Below are 20,262 nucleotides of genomic sequence, written 5' to 3'. Positions count from 1 at the left end.
ACGGGAACGCAGAGGCACATTTAAAGAGTCAGGCGAGGAGTTTCTCTGCACACAACTCTGAGCAGCAAACCTTCTGCATGTCAAAACTTTAAGCGTTAAAATATCCACATTTATTACTTCCAACAAAAACTTTATTAAAGAAACAGGATCTGGGTTGGATGGTGCGGCGTCGATCTTAAAAGTCGATAAAGGGCCGTTCCGTAGCTCTTGCCAGGCCTTCTTTTATTAAAGCATTTATATCAATTACAAATAAACTGCTGGACTCCAGACAGCTGGTGTTAAATATGTAAGCTATAAAAACAAAAAGCTAAAGCAGGCTTAAAAACACAGCAGAACATCAGCGATGGACATTATTCTTGTCCATTGTTGTCCATCTGCAAAGTGCAAAGACGTCATCCCTTCAGCCACTATTGACGGCACCTCTGCATGCAATGTGGCTCCGGGGGGCTTTACGTCATCTGTGATCGGAGGACTGGCATCATCACTGCAACTCGACGAGACGCAGCGTCACCATGACGACAGTTGGAGGAAAGCTAAAAGAGTAAATTCTGTTCTTTGTGAACACTTCAAGAGGACATGACTGACGTAGACTCGCACTCTGGAATCCTCCCCAGGAGGAGGATCATAGTGAGTCGCACAGATTCTGCACGTTTCAGCAGCAGCCGCCGCCATCAGAGCGGTGGCGTTATCACGAGCCGAAGGATAAACGACCGCAGGTCCGCTCAGATGAGATATCCAGCGCCTAAAGGTCGCGTTTATAGTGAATGACCCGCACGATGGAGTAAGGAAACGGCATCCCCACAACTCCCGAGTGACCCCCACCCTGACCCAAATCCACTTCCCACACTGATCCCAAGAGAGCTTTTCCAAAGTGGACAGCGGAATCCACTCTTAGCAGTCATCTTCAACACTTGGCCTTCTCTGATTAGATACCTGAACGCTCCTCTCTCACGGCCTCTTCTTCATTATTTAGTGCAATGATGGAAGCTTGTGGCCTGAGCCGGTAACACGAGACCCGCAGTCGAGATCCCCAAAAGGAAACCCAGGGCATTCCTCTGTCTCGAATAATTCTATCCCTCCTCGTCTGCAGCAGCAGAGCTTTGTTCATTCGCTCCCTGTAGCCGAGAGGTTGTTTTCCTTTTTTCCACGCACCTCCCCAGATATAAAACTTATCTGAAGTCAAACGTCTTCTTCAGGAGCGTGTTAGCAGGATGATTTATTCAGATTTGAGCCCAGTATTTCCTTAAATTGCAAAGAGTTTATTTCCCTACTAAAGACAATAACATAGACATTGAAGTGGGGGAACAAAAGACCGGATGACCAGATTACTGACTAACCAATCTGATGACGCAGTCTAACATCTTAAAACAAAAATGTCTAAATATTTATCTATGTGAAGTCGATATTTCGTGTATTATCAGTGAACTATTCTGGACCATCACCCGGCTGAGAATTTTATTGATGGGCAGGATCCAAGAGACATTTTTATATGATTTGATCATATGATTTTTATTACATGATTTGAAATAAATTTCCACCATTAAACCAACGGAAGTCACTGCCTGACCTTTCAGAATGAAAGAGAACATAAGCTGTCCAAGCAGAATGACATTTCCTCTCTGCAGCCTCTCTTCCTCCTAAATGATTTGCTTTGTGTTCCCGTCTTCCCTGGACAGCATCAATTCCCATCCTTTGTTACCATCTCGCCTCTCTGGGCCCCCGGCTTCCCTACAGATTCTGGATTGACGGTCTCTGGCCGTCAGATGAGAACAGGGTGTCGTCTTATATGGTGGCTTCATTCAGCTGTAGCTTCAGGTGACATAATGTGGAACGGCGTGTTTGCGTCTCCTGAGGAAGTGTGAAAACTATTCCACGATTTGTGATCGTTCCTCGTTTCCAGAGCATGAGCTCATGGATGAGACCTTAGAAAGCATTCTTCATCCATCGATGTGATAACAAGATCAATAATAAACAAACAGATTTCCACTTTTCCACCATGCAGCTCCACTCCTCTTGGTATCGTCTTCTCTGCGGGTAGTTTTCCATTGCGGGACAGGAACTCCTCAGCTGTTTAAGACGGGAGCACCTGCAGCTCCTCAATAAAGCAGCCGCTACTTTAGCTTCGCGATTCACTTTTACTTTCCTTGGTTGGTGTATAAAGATAGCAAGAACAATTTAGAACCTTTTGATGATGATCCAGATCACCATGTGGGCGGTGTAAATCCAGTTTGGAGGGGAATGAGCTGCTCGGCGGAGGTCTGCGCTCTCTGAGTGCTTTGTTAGTTTGTTCTGATCCGGCCATGGAGGCTTTTGATAGATTTAGAAGCGGCGGCGGATCCTGCTGTACACTCCCCTCACGGTGGGTGAGGCAGAGCGACGGTGTGCTATCTCTGGCCGGCAGACTCACAGGGATGCGGTCTACTGTCTCCTTAAGAGGAGGTGTGCTTTTTAAAATTTTATTTAGGTCACATTTCAAAATATATTTCATTATTTTACTCCCATCGTCTCAGAGTTTGTTTACTGGTCTCCATCCCCCCCCCCCCTCCACACACACACACACAGCCTCCTCACCCCTTCACTCCCTGAAGGCATGCACATTCAAAATCAATTGCCTTTCCGTGTCACCTCACCCAGAGCCTGCAGTCGGGGGGGGGGGGGGGGGGGGGGGGAAACGTGTAAACTGAAAAGAAATGTGTGAGAGAAACATGGAGAAAAGGAGGGCTGGTGAGAGAATAATGATGGGGGGGGAGTATCTTAACGATAGTCTCCTAACAAAAGAAAATCTGCTCCTCCATCCAGGGGTGCAGCAGACTGTTTGGTTTCCTCACCGTCCTAATCGGATCATAAAATATTTCATAAGAAGACAGGAAGAGTCCGATTCCTCCCTACGATGAAACACAATAAACATGCATGATGTTATTTATGTACACAGACCCTTACAGCCAATGGAAGACGTGCTCTTGTTATTACTGATGATCAGGAGAACGTGGAAGTGGTGCATTCCTGCTCCCTTCCCTCCGACTCCCCGACTTCTCCATTCTGCCCCACCCAGCTCTCCTCGCCCAGCTCACACCCCAAGCCCGCCACCCACTGCATGGATAAATTATACATCAGTGAATATCTTTGCTTTTCTCTCCTCCCCCCTCAACATCTATCAAAACCTTGCGACAAAAAAAAGAGAGAAAAGAAATCTCTTCTTTTGTGCTGAAGTGAAGATATACTGAAGAAACGACCGACTCCGACTCAAAATGGAGATTCGCAGACTTGGTCGCTCGATATAAATCCGAGTGCGAGTTGTGTGGGCTTTCTGCGGCTCCGGCCGCCATGGGAAGACAACAACATCCTGCTTTTCAAGTGGGCGCATCCCTCCCTCTACACCTCGCATTGCCATGGCAACAAAAGTTTCGGCGCTGGTCACGGCGAACGTATGTAGGTCAGAACGGGACACCTCTCAAAACAAAATCACCAGGCGGCAGAGAAGCGCAGAAGTGGCAGAAAGTTTCGATAACGAGCGGCGCCGATAGCAGAAACAAAAAAAAAAACTGCACTGAATGTTCAGGGAGAGAAAAACGTTAACGTTTCACGAGCATCTGAGGCGTTGTCAGTCTGCTGACAAGCCAGGCCGTGTTTCAGGAGAGACTTTCTCTGCAGCCTGATTAGCTGCTTGACTTGAGGGGAGGTCAGACACAAAGAGCATCTTTCTATCTATCTTGTGACTCTGAACCAAGTCGTTGGAGTGTTTACAGAGCGCTTCTGTCATTTCCCTAAGAATGAGGGAAGCACTTAATGTTCCTGCGTAAGCGTGTTGGACCCCCGTCTAATCGATCAATGTTCCTGCAATCGATCAGCATCGTCCTTTCATTGGGGCTCCAGCACATCTTGCTAAAATTAAAACCTCCCTCTCCTTCATTTTCTTCTGCCTTGTTTTTTTTGTTTTATCTCTCCTTTTTTCTGTATCTCGCCCTTCTCCACTCGCCACCCCCTCCTTTTTTCTGCCTTCTGTTTTCCATCAGGGAACAGAGAGAGGTTTGCTTTAATTACTGCACTACTTTTCTCACCGGCGGAGGAAGACAGAGACTCACTGCACACGCCCACAACCACCCACTGTCATGCTCCCAGCATCACTGCAATGTGTGTCTGTGTGTGTGTGTGTGTGTGTGTTTCCTTTGCTTTTCCTTAATCTATAGCTGACCACCAGCAGCCACAAATAAATACAAAGCAGTATTTCACAATAAATGCTTCCTGTTCTTGGTGCAAAGTGATTTAAATAATGCAGACTTGATTAAAAACCTTGTGCGGGAACAGGTCGGCGTACGTGTGATTAATAAAGTCATCTAGTTTCTCAGAGGAGCTCGAACAAACTGGAGCAAAACGTGAGCGTTGGGAAGAGTATTGCTTAGAGGCAAAAAAATATAACCTCCCATAACTGGGTCATTACCTCGTCTTTACATAGCGGCTAACGTCTTATTTGAAAGGCAAAAACGACTTGGTTAAATCAAGAAGATGCTTTGGAGGATCTTGTAACCTAGATATGTTCAGGTTGCCCATCCCTGGCTTCATCAAACGTTTTTCTCACCACACAACTGGGTGATTGATCGATTGACTGATGGCCTGCTGGAGGTGTTTTTCTTCCTTGCCCTGTTGAACCGTTCATCCACAGAGTGTCAGGAATCAGGAACTGACTGCTGCGCTGCAGGTCCAGGGCCGACTTCAATGATGAAGAACAAATCATGGCTGAAAGTAAGAATCTATTCTGGTACCCGACTCTAGACCAAGTCCCTGTATTCAGGCAGAGAGAAGCTCTCCGTCTAAATCACATCGGTTTGTGCAGCTCAGCTAGTTTAGTCGGTTTCCCTGGGTAGGACATTCCTAGCTGCAACAGCTCATATGGGAAATCAATGTGGAGATGTTAAGGAGGCTAATGCTGCTATCTCCAATATTAGATCTTCATTTTTGCAATAGAGGGGGGGCAGAATAAACTCTCATAAAAGAGCTTGGAAAATGCTGAAAAAACCCTTCAAGGTCAAAGCAAACAGAATGTAAGGAATACAGTAAAAAACAACAACAACAATACATCAAAAAGAAAGATAATCCTGACATCCTTCATTGCAGGATGTGTGTTGAACCTCCAGAGAAGGGATCTAAATTTACTTCATTGTCGTTATTTTGAATAAAGCACAAATAAAATGGTCCCATTTCCTGAGTCAGGTTTATTTTGGGACAGAGCCGTGCTGTGGGGGAAACCCTGAACTCTCCCATGAGCTCCTGAGGCCTAAATACAGATGTCGGAGTGTCAAACAGCGACGACAGTGACGAGCAGAGACACTCTTCCCATTGTAGAAACGGATCAGAACCGCAGACGTGCTGATCTATAAATATCAAGTTTCACTTAGATGGACTGGATGATAGAAAAAGATTCATATGTCAAAATCATGGCTGACTGTAATAGCAGTAAAGTATTACGATTTCATGGTTAACAGGGTAAACTTGTCTTTAAGTCTTTAGGGAAATGACAAATTGAATTTTGACTCGGCTGATATAAGCGGCTTGTATTAAAAAAAAACACACACGCAAACGTGTCACTTTAGCTGTTAGCCTGATTTGTGTGGACAGTAGTGACAAACAACATCAAGAGCGCTTTTCCCACAGCTAATCCCAAAGGGACTGAACAAATCCCTCTGCATCGCCCCACCAGCATGAAAGAGAGTCACATCCTGAAGCAACTCTAAAAATAAAACCAATCAATAGCCTCCAGAAAAAAAAAAACATCTCTGAACAGTCGGGTGGGATAAAACCTGCTCTGTCCAACCCAAGCATCACGTCCAACCGAGCAGAGGCTCAACAGTGGCCGTACTTGTGCAAAGTGCTGGCGGACTACATTGCTATTATTCGGGAGCTATTTTTTGTGGCAGCATTCGATCCTGCAGGCAGAAGACGCAGCTCGTACACAGCCACAAACTAGGTCGGCTGAAGTGTTAGAGAGTGGGCTGAAGATCGCCCACCGAGGTCCCCATAAATCCTCCGTCCTCTAATAATAAGAGTTGCTTCTTCTGCTAAAAAAAAAGAGGAAACTTTTCCAGACGGCACAAGCTGCAGTGCTTCGCTTCAGCAGTCCTGATGTGGCTCGAATAGATGACTATGACTCACTTGTGTGAATTACTCTGTATAAATTAAACACGATGGCATTCAAATTCACATGAATCTCAATAGTAGCATGATGGTATCGCCTCGGCAACAGGTATATCACTCTCTCATGCCATCTGCTCGACCATCTATACTTATCTGTCTGTCTGACTTTGCTTTTTTTGTTTTTTTTAAACAGACATTTTACAAACAAATTCAACGCACCCCAAGGCTGTTGTTTTTCATAATTAAGTTCTGCAAGCAACAATCTGGCTACAAGCAGACATTGATGCTCCCACCGCCAGCGTATTCCTCAGGTCAGAACAATGTGACCCCATACAGTCGTCCCAAAGGGTTCAGAGTGGAGAGGAGGAATAACTCTGATGAATATCTGTAAATCAGCCAACCCCCCCCCTGCCCGTCCACCACCATGCTGCACACAAGGACAGCTCTGCTGTTATTGCTTTCTTCCCATCTATTTTTACATTTGCAGTGACACAAAAGCCAAGTCCATTTTTTTTTCCTGTAGAATTGCAACGTTTGGCAAGTGGTTCAAGCTCTCTACATAAAGCAGAGGAGGACATAACAGAGATTCCATAGGAGAAGAAAGGTAGGGGGGGACAGAGAACAGAGAAGGGACATGTCCCAGCTCAGACTCAGACACACGCATGTTCTGCAAGTAAATCTGATATATTGACGGACAGAAAAGACTAAACAGGAATGATTTGAAGCTTGAACCACAACATGCTGACATAAAAGACCCCTTTAGTATATTTAGTTTGATTTGCATATTTAAAATTCTCTATCAGAGCTTATGGCATTAATGTATATATATTGTACACATTAAATGGAATTTACAGTAAAAAAAAAAAAAGTGTTTCCAATCAAATCCACAGTTTCACTTAAATTGTCGTCAGCAGCAGACGGACAAAACAAACTTTCCCTTCCCGAAAATCTCTCACACGGAGAGAGCAGGATGCGATGCACTGAGCGCACTTAGTTGCCATGGCAACTTGTCGCTATGGAAACTAGGGAGGTGGAGATTTTGTTGCTGGAGAGGCAGAGGGAGGTGAGGACAGAAGGGATGAAGAGATGAAAAAAAAAAACAGGGAGGAAAGAAAAACAAGAGAGAGAAAAGTACAGTGGCGGAGCACCGACGCATCCGTCGATCGCCACGGCTATCCATCCAACCATCCATCCAACCATCCATCCATCCATCAATCTTCTTGTAGATGAGACTCACAGATGCATCTTCCGACCAAACCGGCTGGTTTTATTCTAGCGCATCACGAGTGGGAGTTCTTGGGGGAGAGTCAAATATTTTATAATGATGAACATGAGCCCACAAAAAGAGAGAGGAGGGAGCAGCCTCATCGACATTCATCTCGCACGTCTGTTGGCCACGTACAGCAAACATTACATAACCACTGTGCCGGCTAACGGCTGGCACGACATCAACATGCTCTCCTCTCCCCACCTTTATGAGGAACGCTTTGACTTTTCGACACTTTGACTCCCTGTTCATCCGTTCATGAAGGCAGAAAGAGCGTCGAGGTTCCAGACGATGCATGTGCTGAATGTTTGAGAGCACCCATCGGAAAACGACAAGAGTTTCTGGGCACGCTTTGATGCTTAAACCAGGTGACGATTCACCTTTACCTAAATCATCTTTGCCAGTGCAGTTAAACGGTCCAGCGTGCAGCCGCAGAAATAAAAGATAAATATGCTTTGGCCCGGCCCTCCAGAATATTTTCTGTTTCTCATGTGGGCCCCACGGAAAAAAAATAATTGCCCACCCCTGCTCTAAATGATGCGAACGTGATACACATAAAACGTCGGGAATGGACTGAGGCCTCCTGCGTTGGAAGATTCCGTCGCTCCTCAAATCCCATCAGACTAAAACCAAACACTGAATCTACCGGCAGATAGAATTCTTTTTCCCATTCTTATCTTAACAACATCGTGGTTGTTACTAAGTAAATAACGAGAAAGCGCTTCCTGCAGACAGGTAAAGCCGAGCCTATCACACTTATTTGCAGAGTTCCGCATTAGAGGCTGCTTCCCAGAAATTACAGTCGGAAAACACTTCCAGTAATGTCTTGGTGTGCGCACTCCACCCTCTGCACATCTCCATCTATCTCTCTCATCTTCCCGTCACTGAAGTTGGGCTGCGACGCGCTGCCTCGGCCTGTTCAGCTGCTGTCACATAGGGAACCTTGGAGCTTGTTGTGCATCTAAAATAAAGCTTTTGCTAAGATAATTGTCCCACAAAAATGATAGTATGGACTGAATGAGCACGTATCACCCATGAGAACAGTGGAACAGTGTCTGCAGTTGCTGAGGCGCTGCTCTGTTTTGCTGTTTTGCTGTTTTGCTGTGTTTGGGATGCTTCTGATGCAGTGGTGTGTAGCCCCCGCCAACAACAGCACGAGCTCGGGGCTATAAACAAAGCAAACTAGTGTCCTGCCTGTTTTTTCTTTTTTTTTTTACAGTTATTGTTTATTCATTTGTAGTTATTCTTAGATTCTGTCATCTGTTTTGGTCTTATAAATTAAACTCATGGGCCAATAAGCTTACATTCCAGAACAGAAACCTAAACTAAAACACACTTTCTATTTGCTAAGATGAGTTCAAATGAGTAACAGTGGTCTGTGCTGTCCTGACAGATGCTAGCAGAGTCATGCGCCTTTCAACATGGGAGGTGTCATTTAAAGGAAGCTATAATTATCTGGAGGCAGTCAAGAAGCCGTTTAGCACGACGATGCAGTTCCTCAGCAAGTGGAAAGCAAAAAGCTCTGCCTACACATCTGCAGCTGCAATGAGGGTGGACGCATGTCTGTGCATCTGTCTGTGTGTCATAGTGTCCACTGCTTTTATATGTGTATGTTTAGCAGTGTGCGACCAGCTGTTCCAAACGACTGGATGCTGCACATCTGGAAAAAAAAGTGGCAAAGGGGAAAACGCAGAAGGCTTGAGATGATGAAAAGATGACAGATTTAGTTCCAGTTAAAAAGATCAACACAAGATATTCAATGAGACACCTGGGAATGACTCGTGTTTGAGAGACAAGGAAAGACACATAAATGATCTGAACCAGCAGACAATCATCTATAAGCTCATTAAGCCAGAGGGTTAACGTCAAACCGCTGGCAATCGCTCTGCACGAGCTTTTCCTGCACATCTGGTTGACAAACAATGCAACGTGAAAGTAATCCTGGAACCCTTGAACAGAATCTGCATGAAAAGAACTCCACAGCCACATCAAGTTGCAGCAAACTTGTATGCGGCAACTGCCTATTAGAGTCTACAGGAGCTTCCCCCACCTCCTCGTCTCTTAATTCTTCTTTCAGCCGAGCCAAAAAAAGACTTCACAGCCGACAACTGAAGGGTTCCATGATCTGTTTGCACCTGCAGGAAACGGGTCTATTTCTGGTGAGCACAAATCAGTGCCCTCTCCCAACTTCAATTATTCCTCCACAGCAACAGACGGCTGTTACCTTAGCTTTCTGCTCGTGTCCATTAGCTCAAAAGAGAGGAGATCATTTTGTTTACTTGAGACGGACTCACCATGATGTTTGTGTGCTCAACCTCTGGCAACAGAGGAAACTCTCCCTCTTGCGAGACCTCTGGGCGTTCGCTGTGGGACAGGAGTGTGGGAAGATAGAGGATCACAAGGCTCAGCATCGACCCAGGCCGGCTTTCAGTGGACACGGTGAAAGGTTTGAGCAGATGAGAGGGAGCAAATTGAGTGCAGCCGAGGAGAGAGAGTGCGGGCCCGATTGATTTGCTGCGTGTGGAAGAGGACTGTTTTCACAGCTGGCTGGGGCCTATCTACCCAGAAACACTTCACGCAGGCACACATGCCAGTGGACGGACACGAAAACAAATTTTGGATTTCCCAAATCATGCAAATACAAATATAATGTGCATCAAAAATTAACCCTAGTTTATGAGTTAGCCCACTTAATTCATGACTATCTGTATTAATAGCACTCCTATGAACATAATCCTGCATGCGGGTTCGAGTCCCCGGATCCCATAATGTTGACTGCGTGGCAGAATGCACTCCACACAGTGCACAATTAGAGACAGGCATGATGATTGTGACTGGCGCGTAGACGGGAGGGAATGCAGAAGTGATTCATTCAACAGGGGAACAAACAGACAAACACAAACCTTTCTTTTCTCCTCCCTCCTCACTGACTTTGAAACGCCATAATGAAAGACAAGTGCCTGTATCGATTCTCCGGCATTCTAACACCGTGATCGAAGAACAAAGGCGAAGATGGGGACGAAGGCAGACAGAGGGAGGGGGAGAACATCCTATCTTAAAAAATACTCCCAGACACTGCAGTCAGCCGAGGAACAGTGTTTGGCAAACATGGTGCTCAATAGAAACTTCAAAACTGAATTGACATTTTTAGGGTTTTCTGTGATTGCAATGACTAAATCACCTTTTCCCCCTCTCAACTCACCTGAATAAACAAGAGTACAGAACATATGACTTCAACACTCATTCGTTCCTGAGTGTACGCTTTTCTCCTTTCAGGTTTCTGACCACACCCCTGCTGAGGAAGTCTTCCGCTCCCTCATTATCATCTTTCCGGTCCCTCGTCTCTCGTCTTCCTCACCCCTCTCTCCTATATTCTCAATTTCCAATTAATCATCTTCGTCCTTTAGGCATCCGTTGTTTCCATAGGAACAGCTCTCTGTGGTCGATACCAGTCGCCTAGGTAACGGTGTGCTCTGTGTGTTCGTGTGCGTGCGTGTGAGAATGCATGTGAATGCTCCGCATGTTTACTTGATGTGGGCTTGCCCCCCCCCCCCTCTCGGCAGAGCAGGTATGTCCAAACATGTTTTTACCACGTCTTGTCATACAAATTAAAAGTTTAATTTACCTCACACATCCATTGAAAATATTTTATTTCATAAAATGGAGAAAGTATAACTTTACTTTTCATTCCACCGGGCTGCTGCAGTCTAGAGTTCACATTCCACATCTCTCTCCTCTCAAACAAACACCACTAATGCATTCCCTGCAGATTATAATCTCCACCCCGTGTAGAGGTTAAACATGTTTTTGAGAGGTGAGAAAAAAAGATTTGGAAGCACAATTTCCCCCACAGTAACACTGCAATCAGGTAAACAGATTAAAAGATCAAGAAGTACAGGATGGAGAGACACTAAAGCGCAACACACGATCCATCTTTGATCCCTCATCCTCAGCGCTACGCGCATGCGCCGCCAGAATCCCAGTTGAGCCGCGCTCCTTCTCCCTCACGTGTGCTCCACTGCTCTACTTTCCCTCTGCTGGAGCCGGAGAGGAGAGGGTTCATCGGGCCAGCCCCCGCATACACCAACCACAGAGCACGGAATGCAGAGATATACACAAGCGGCATGTAAGCAGGGAAACATACACAAAGACTCCTGCAGGTGTGCAAAGTCGGGCATGCAGAACAACACAAGCACGAAGCCGTTTGCATCGTGCCTGCACAGATACCTCAGCATGCATGCAGGCATAAACAAGAAGTGGAGGGAAAAGACAAATGGAAGAAGAGAAGACGTGAGGCAATAAAGATTTTTAATATAATTACTGCCCTGGCTTTCTGCACATCTGAACTTCTTCTCAGAATCTGATTAGGAATCTCCTCATATCTCCAGATGTTGCATGCTAACAATATATATATATATTTTAAGTTATCCACTAAAAGTAATCCAGTGGTCATTGTCATGCATCATCCATGTGTACGATGTTTTTAGAAACTGCTAATATATTGTGTATATAGTTTTGGCTTTTAGCTAACTAGCTGCTATGGTAACATTATGCTTCCTGTTTACATCCTCCAACGCTTCACAGGAAGGTTCCAGAATCCAGATCATTATCTTTCCGCAATAGTTCTTCTTGCAGTGCAATGTTGAGGACATTTCTTACAGCAATCTTCAAACCAGGTCAAATATAAATTTAAACAAGGGACACACATTAAAAAGAAAAAGAAAGAGAGAGATGGTAAAGTAGATTGGGTTAAAGTATTTGATCCGGGTACACACATGGATTCACACTGTCATCTGAGTACTACTAGAATAAATGTCACTAAGTATGAGGAATGAAACTAAATCACGTGTGTGTCTGCATAAATGTCTTGCCATCTATGTGAGTGCGTCGTGTGTGTGTCCTGAGATGGCTGTTTCCCCGGGGCCAACTTCCTGGCAGGCATCCAGTATTCTCAGTAATGGAGCAAGGGAGAACTCTCCACAGCTGGAGCCAAGGACAACAAATCAATAGTCCTGCTCGCTCAGAGATCATGCAATACCGCTACAACCCGGGCCTGCTGTACGCAGCCATAGTTCTACGCTTAACGAGGCGACAGTGTGCGCTTTCAGATGTGCACAGACGTTCTTCAAGCAAGAGAGTGGTCAGGTAACGCAGCAGTGTCGCCGCCTACTGGGACGCCATCTTTGATTTAGCTGCTAACTGGGACCAGCTGCTTTTAAAACACTCCGTCCTGCTACGTCTTGCTGCCTCACTCTTTAAAAGAAATAACTAAATCAGCGACTCTGAACGGACGTTGAGGCTCTAGATTAAAGACGGAAGTGGATATGGATGCTTGTTTTGTATGTACTCGTGTACAATTTTCAGAAACTGAGCAGTACCACCGGAAATGGCTGGGGGGGGGGGGGGCAGTGTAGCTGCAACTCAAGCAACACAAATTCATTTGTAAGCAACGAAGAAGAGAAAAATAAAAAAAAATAAAAAAAGAGGAATATTCCCCGTCCTCAAGTCTCGATGAGCCTAAAGGCCTCACAGACCAAAAAGTTAGCTTCATTGTCGCAGCCTCCTCCAGACGCCATATTTGTTATTGTTGTACGTTGTACGAGAACATTGTGTGATTCTGTAACGTCATATTTTGATTGGCTGGTTTCAATCAACCAATGGAACAGCCATTAAGAGCAGTTTGAGGTGCAGTGTTTTGCTCTTGGCTTCAACATACAGACTGACGGTCTAGGCCGGGGATCGAACCGTTGACCTTCAGATGAGTGGATGAGTCAGAGCTTCCAGTATCTCGCCCATCTTCACTCATCAGCAATGACTCCTTATATTCAAGATGAGGACTGAGTAGCATTCTCACATACAAAGCTTCACGGTCAGACACCCACACACTAATTTAATAGCTCACAGTTCCCTATTACCTACCTGGAACAATTATAGTCCAGGATGCAGGGACCTACGGAACTACAGTACCCAGAGTCTTCAGCTAACAGGCTCCTCCTCCTGCGGAATCATCTTCCATGATGCCACGGGATGATGCTTTGAGAAAAAATGAATTGCTACCGAAGTGGCAGTTTAATGATAAAACTTAATGACCCCTCGGGTTTATAAAAACCCTCTTATAGTCAACAAAAAGATCCTCGTAGTTTCAGGAAAACATACATTTCTGAGAGATGATATCTTTGGATATACACATATATACACAACATGATTTGACTTTAACTCAGCAATAAACTCTCTGTGCAGTATTACATTCTACACCTTGCATCTCCAAAAACCTTCCGTAGCCTTGAGGGGGTGGGGCTAATATTAAGCTGACTCTGCACTTTGATCACCAAGTGAAGGAGGAGAAAAGACAAAAATCTCGCTGTGCATCGAAGCCACAGATTTGCATTTTGACCTTTTAACAGGACTGTAAAACTATAATCTAGCTCTTGTGATCCCCGGCGCTACTCTATAAGCAGGACTAAAGGTTAGCAATTAAAAGTGTCAGTCTGAGATGATAGCCAACGAAAGAGTCACCATAGCAACAGTAAAGAGTGATTCACAGAGCATGTCAGGCTGTGAAATAAATTTCACACCTCGGTGCACCACGGTTTCCACCGTGAGATTTAGCTTGTGTGTGTTAGCAGCAGATATGAATCTGGGTTTGTTGTTGCACCACGACAAAGTGTGTGTGTCCGGATTTCTGCCGTTTGCATGCTGCAGATTTGAGCTTTTGCACATTGTTATCTTAACATAACTGGCACCTAGGTTCGTGCACTTTGCTGCTAGCTGAGCGTCGCCAGCATACGTCTTTGGTTTTAGCGAGTCCCACTCTCTCCTCGGCCACCGTCTTCCCAACGGTCTCACACTGGCGCACTGCTCATTAGCTTTCTGTCAGTCCTGCTTTCTGTCTCCTGCTTCTTCGCTTTGCATTCAGTTTCTTCTTCCCTCCCTTTTCTCGTCTTTTCTTTTCATTTGCATTTTGCATGAATCCAGCAAAAATGTCTTCAGCGATGGCCTTTTTCAGCACTCAGGCCATTTTCCTGCTCCTAGAGGGCTTTCTCTTTCTTTCTCCCTTTCTTCCCCACCTTTCTCATCTCTCTCCGTCTGTCACCGTTTCATTTTCTTGTGAGAGATTGAAATGAGCTATGAACCCACCTAACACATTTGCGAAAAACACACACATAACACACACACACACACACACACACGCGCGCGCGCGCGCGCGTGGATTGGAACTGTACATGCAGAAATACACCAGTGCAGAGGACTGTCGACTTGTCTGCGATTACACGCTTACATTTGGTGGCAGCAGAGAGGCAACATGAACACAATCACACATTGGCGTCCTCACGCGGCCCTGAGCGTAGAGCAGCTGAGAGAAACTAAAGTGAGAACAATGGTGTGAAAGGTAGATGCGAGAAGAAGCGATGGCGTGAAGCGAAGCAGGTGATGACGAGCGAGAGGATCTCAACTCTCGCACAGCGATGGCTCTCAGACGAGGCTGCTTCGTGAGTTCAGCTTCACTTCTTTTGACAGGAAGTCAAATCCTCCCATCTGTCCCCCCCCAAACACACTGATCCTCCCCTCACACTCACAGCCTCTCTGCTGGAGGAAAACAGCAGACTGTCTACTTCTGTGATGAATATCTGTGTGTGTGTGTGTTTATTGTTAGCGCTGTCCTTAAAACTCGCCACATTTAGCACCGTATATGCATTTGTTTACTCCTTGAGTCCAGCTTTTCCATGGATTTAGGGTGATGAAAATATCTGACTGAAAAACTGTCTTCTGACTGAATAATTCAGTCAGAAGACAGTTTGCTACGCCGCAGCCAAGAAAATGCATGGTTGTGATGCAATTCACTTTATTTTGAAGGGACAGATGTTTTACCTGCTGACAACTGGCACTGTGATATACCAGTTAAAACTGGCGCCAAATCAAATGTAAAAACTGCCATTGGACTATAACGCACGGCACAAAATGGAATGGCTCCCAAATGTGCATCGAACAGCCACGAAATTCACGTTATTTTCCTTGCAGGGTTTCCCAGAGTTTCTGAAGTCATCATTAATTGAACTATATTTGTAATTACAGATTAAAGTTTTGATTAAAGAAATGAACACTAAACTTTATAAAACCCAAACTCAAAATTGAGCAGCATTCCACCCCAACAGGGATCCATAGCCTTGAACAGTGCGGTACCTCTGTGAGCGCCTGGTGGACGGTAGCGGCGGTCCGTGTCGAAAGGTTCCAAGGCGACTTCTCTTCCACCATGATGGCGTCCAGCGTGGCCTTCTCCAGGATGACGTCGAAGGAAGCATCGGGAAAGAGGAGCTGCTGCAAGTCCATTTCGTGCCAGGTCATACCAGGACATTCCCTGTGCCTGGCCCTCAGCGCACGGACGCACACTGAGGAGTAGTCCACGTTGGTGATGGACTGGTAGCCGGCACCGTACATGTCGCCACTCATGCTGCTGTTTCCACAACCTGAAAGGAAAGAAGAGACCTCTTTGAGGAAAATGTTTTACCTATCATGGAAATAGCGACTGTTATGACCGGGACGCCGCTGCTGTGATTGATGAGCCAAGGAGACATTCCCAGGAGGCATCGGGGGGGGTGAGATGACCTCAGACGGGCGAAGAAATCCGTCGCCAGTGTCGTTGTAGCTTTCCACCGGGCGACAGACAGGATTAAAGAGAAAGGTTAAGATGATGCAGGACAAGATGAAAATAATCTACTGAATGCAGCATCTCACCTTTCGGATCAGATGGCTGATAGATCGTGTGGATGGAAGAGGAGGAGTGGGCGGTGAAGAGTACATGAGGGAGTCTTATCCACCACCTTGATGCGAATATTGTATTTCAGTACAGTTTGAAGAGAAGTACAGTAATAATATCCTGTCCTGAAGTTTGTATGTGTGTGTGTGTGCACCCGGGAGGAAGTGTGACAGCCTGGTGATTTCCGGCAGCACGTTGGCATCGGCGCCGCCGAGGCAGCCGCTTGTTATCACCTTACTGCTTTGACTAATTACCATCCTCCAAAAGCTTCATATTCAAGAGCGTGTCTGAGTCAGTTCGTGCACAAAGACAACGCGTTGTTAATCTCCCTCACGCTGAGGGATAAGCTGAGGGATAACTGGAAGGAAGAAGAGGAGCTACAGAACCAGATACAGATGCTTTAAAACGTACAGCTGGAAATCCCCAGCGTGGAAGGGTTTGCTTGCAGGGTGGACCCGAGGTTCTGACGTCTCTCCTCGTGATGTTGGCTTAAAAACAAGGAAGTAAGTCGGCTGGTTGGTTTAGATCATTTTAACCTTTTACCTTGAGTCATTCAACCACCAGCTTGAGGGGGGAAATACATTCTGCACACAGGAAGAAGCAACTTGACAAATAAGATCCAACTCCCAGGAACAGTGGAGAGTCTTTGCATCCAGAAACAGGATTTACTGGGAAAAATCCGGAAAGATAATCATAAAATAAGTCAAAAGTCATTTGGATGTGTTTCTAGAATTCGAGAAGGTCATTCAAAATCCCATTACCGCAGCTCTGTTATTACAACATAAACATTTATATATATTTATAGGACAAATGTGTGTGATGTGTTTTGCATCTTAATCATACTTATTTAATATATTAAATAAATATGGTCTAAAAATGCTCTGAAGTGGCTGTGAGAATGTTTATAAAAATGTTTCCTTTGGCATGGATCCACTCACCTATTTGGATCGGTTCACTGCAAACAAACTGACAGGCGGACATGGGTGGGGACAAAAGAACGGAGACGTTGTTCTATAAACAAAGACAAACTTTTCACTCCGGCTATTCACTTTAGAATAAAACTGAGGGTCGGAGGCTGATTTAACGTCCAGATTTGGTACTTTCTGCAGTGGATGCACTCTTGCGCTGCCCTTTTAAACCACAAAGCATGCCAGACATCGTCTCCAAAGGATCCCCCCCCCTGCTGACATCGCTATGTGTGTTTTCTTTTTCCATGCACTCAGCTGTGAGGACAGGATGTCACATGACCATTCATTCCTAGGTGTTGCCGTGACAGTTATAGTAACCATTCTCCTTTTAGGTTTCTGACATCGGAGGGTGTCCCCGTGCAACCTCTGACCTTCATACACACACACACACACACATGCTCCTCCTATCGGACAGGTGAACTCCACGTCTGGAGCACATGTGTTTATTGGATGAAGGTTTATTCAAGAGAACTTTCCAAGCTGAACTTGAAGTCTGGTTTTTTTTGGAAGATGGAAGCTAACAACCTCCTGAAAGCCAGAAAACACATCTTAACTGGATTATCCAGTGCAGCAGAGAGGGAGACTAAAGTTAGAGGGCCCATATCACCTTGTGCTGTGTGTGTGTGTGTGTGTGTGTGTGTGTGTGTGTGTGTGTGTGGATGGAAAAGCCAGGTCATCATACCACTCATAACAAATCTGTGAAAACAAACTGTGGTTTGCAGCCGCTTGGGACATTTGTTACTCCCAGCATTTTGTTAGTCATGTTTGCCTCTCTTTTGTTAATTTGTACATTAAATTCTGCACAAAGGTTCTATTCAAAAATCAAGAGAAGACGTAAACCAGCCGTAAGACCGGAGAGCAATGTTTGCCAAACATGGAGGCAGTCCCTTCCTGAAGACTCGGAGATGCTCGGACCAACAAAGATCTCTGGTTGCATAGCTGACCTCACAAACCCTTTGATAATCAAGATTAAAAAAAGAAAGCGAAAACACGGTGCAGCTCCAGAATTTTCTAAAAAGGAGAACGTTGCAATTGATTGCAATACAAATCACCTGACCTTTGGGCTCTCAGATGATCTTCCTCCACATAAACCGTCCATGTCTGGCCAGATGGGGAAGCCCTGCTAGTGAGCAAGAGGTGTGAAATATCGACGCTGCTATCTCTGTGAGATGAGAGCAGCAGTGGAAACTCCATGATGTCAGAGGCATGCAGGGCATTTATTCTCTTCCCAGACTGGCTTAGACACATTAAGGATGGGGGGGGTAGGGTTAGGGTTGTCTACTCTACAGAGACTGACGTGTGCTTAGGTGTGGGACAAGCTGATCGGAACGCAGCCTCACTTTAGCTTCTTCCCCAGACGTAGACATTTCTTTGCTTCCATCTTTTTCAAACGGTTTCAGACGCTCGTCGGGAGTTGCATCAGCAGCAAGGCCGGATCGAGTTCTCTCAAAGGCTCATCTTATCCAGGCTGTCGCTTCTCACAAGTCTCTACTCCCAAACAAAGCAACCCGGCAACGTAACGGGGTAAAGAGATCATCATTGTCTGAATCATTGAGCGTGTGCTGTGGCAGTGTGGCTGTCGATGGCGTGCGCTGGTGTGAGTGACGGAGGACGTTTGGAACGTCTCCACGGGAAGCCTCTGGGACAGCCATGTTTTCCTGCTCAAAAGGAAACATCCACGTGATCGCAGCCTCTGTCGGGTCGGCCTAAATGAGTTACCGTGAACTCGAGGAGCTCATCGGAGGCTGTTTGTTTGCACAGTTGTGTTAGCAGCTGTGTCTGTCAACAGTCGTCGCCCCCCCCCCCCCCCCCCCCACACACACACACACTCCGCTTTATATTCATTGCAGCCGTGCTGAGTCAGATGAAAAGCGACCAATATTTATTTTTCCATGAATCTGCTCCAACAACGTGGAACAGCAGCGAAGAGGAGGCTCGCCATTTAGCCGAGTCGCTGCGGGCATGCTAATCATGCTAACAGGAGTCAAAGACTGTACGCAGACGTGGCAGTCAGCTTCATCCCTCCATCCAATGAGGACATTTTCCCACACATTTCAAATTTAATTTCTCACGCCAGATGCTAAAAATGGCACCTTGCTGCCCGTAAGAGCTTCACCTCCCTGTGTGTAAGTTTATCATTTAAAATTCATCATTTAAGATTCATATGAAAAGACGTCAGCGTCCCACTGTGTGTGGCATCGGGGGGGGGGGGGGGGGGGGGGGGCACACACACACTATGACCGAGAACACACATACTTAAAGGCACACACACACACGGCCGTGTAGAGGAGAAAAACCTTTTCGGACATTTTCAAATAACCACCTGCCAGGACCACGTCTGTGGCAAAATTAGATGTCCGAAACAACACAGGTAGCCTCGAGTCCTCAAGCACACACACACTCAACGTGAGCCCCAACACACACACACATAAACACGCAGGCTCTAACTCGACTGGTTAATTTTCTGCCTGGTCGGCAGGAAAGTTCAAGGTGCCTGCTTCTGTATGTAAATGGTTCTGTGGCCTGACCTTGGTGTAATTACGCAGTGTGGCTCATCTGGAGCTGTACGGCTGACAAAGCATACGCATCCCTGCTGGAGAAATAGCCCGTCTCCCCGCAGGGTCGTCCTGTCGTAATTTAATCCGGGGAAGGTTCCAGAATCAGGCCCGCAGATGGGAAGGAGGGCCACGGGATTCACCCAGTCCTCCAGCAGCTTGTCTGCTAAGCATTAAGGACTCCTTTATCGGCTTTGTCTTCATGTCTTTCGGTCGTGTGAGCTAGCTGTGTAGTGACGGAGCGTAAAAGGAAGGTCCCGCTCGAAGCACCTGCTGCCTCAGATAATAAGAATCCAACCAGCTCGGACCGTCCCCAGATCTACACACGGCATAACACACGTGATAGCCCGCTCTCGCTGAATCATGTTCACTTCCTGTTTGACAGGAACTGGGTGTTCTTCGTCCACAAGAATGAAAGAGTGGAGGAGGTGAGAAGGAGGACATGTGGAGAAGTAGGACCGGGTGCGTTTGTGTCTGTGTCTCCGACATGGATATTATGCAACTGGTATCTTCCCTGCAAGCTTCATTTTATCCACCTTTAACTTTCGGATGAAACACACACCTGTCACTGGCGCCCAATCCACTGTG

The 20,262-nt window shown here is 46.0% G+C and overlaps 1 protein-coding gene across 1 annotated transcript in view; it reads right to left on the bottom strand.

Moving 5' to 3' along the window:
* Window positions 1–20,262, bottom strand: part of ece2a (endothelin converting enzyme 2a) — a 35,042-nt gene that overhangs the window by 707 nt on the left and 14,073 nt on the right. Inside the window, exon 3 of the mRNA XM_068749238.1 lies at window positions 15,578–15,861. Coding sequence (XP_068605339.1) covers window positions 15,578–15,861 — 284 coding nt within the window. The remainder of the gene's footprint in view (window positions 1–15,577; window positions 15,862–20,262) is intronic.

This window comes from Brachionichthys hirsutus, chromosome 15 (genome assembly GCF_040956055.1).
Source record: "Brachionichthys hirsutus isolate HB-005 chromosome 15, CSIRO-AGI_Bhir_v1, whole genome shotgun sequence".
Taxonomy (NCBI): domain Eukaryota; kingdom Metazoa; phylum Chordata; class Actinopteri; order Lophiiformes; family Brachionichthyidae; genus Brachionichthys; species Brachionichthys hirsutus.
This window is presented reverse-complemented; position numbering and strand designations above follow the sequence as displayed.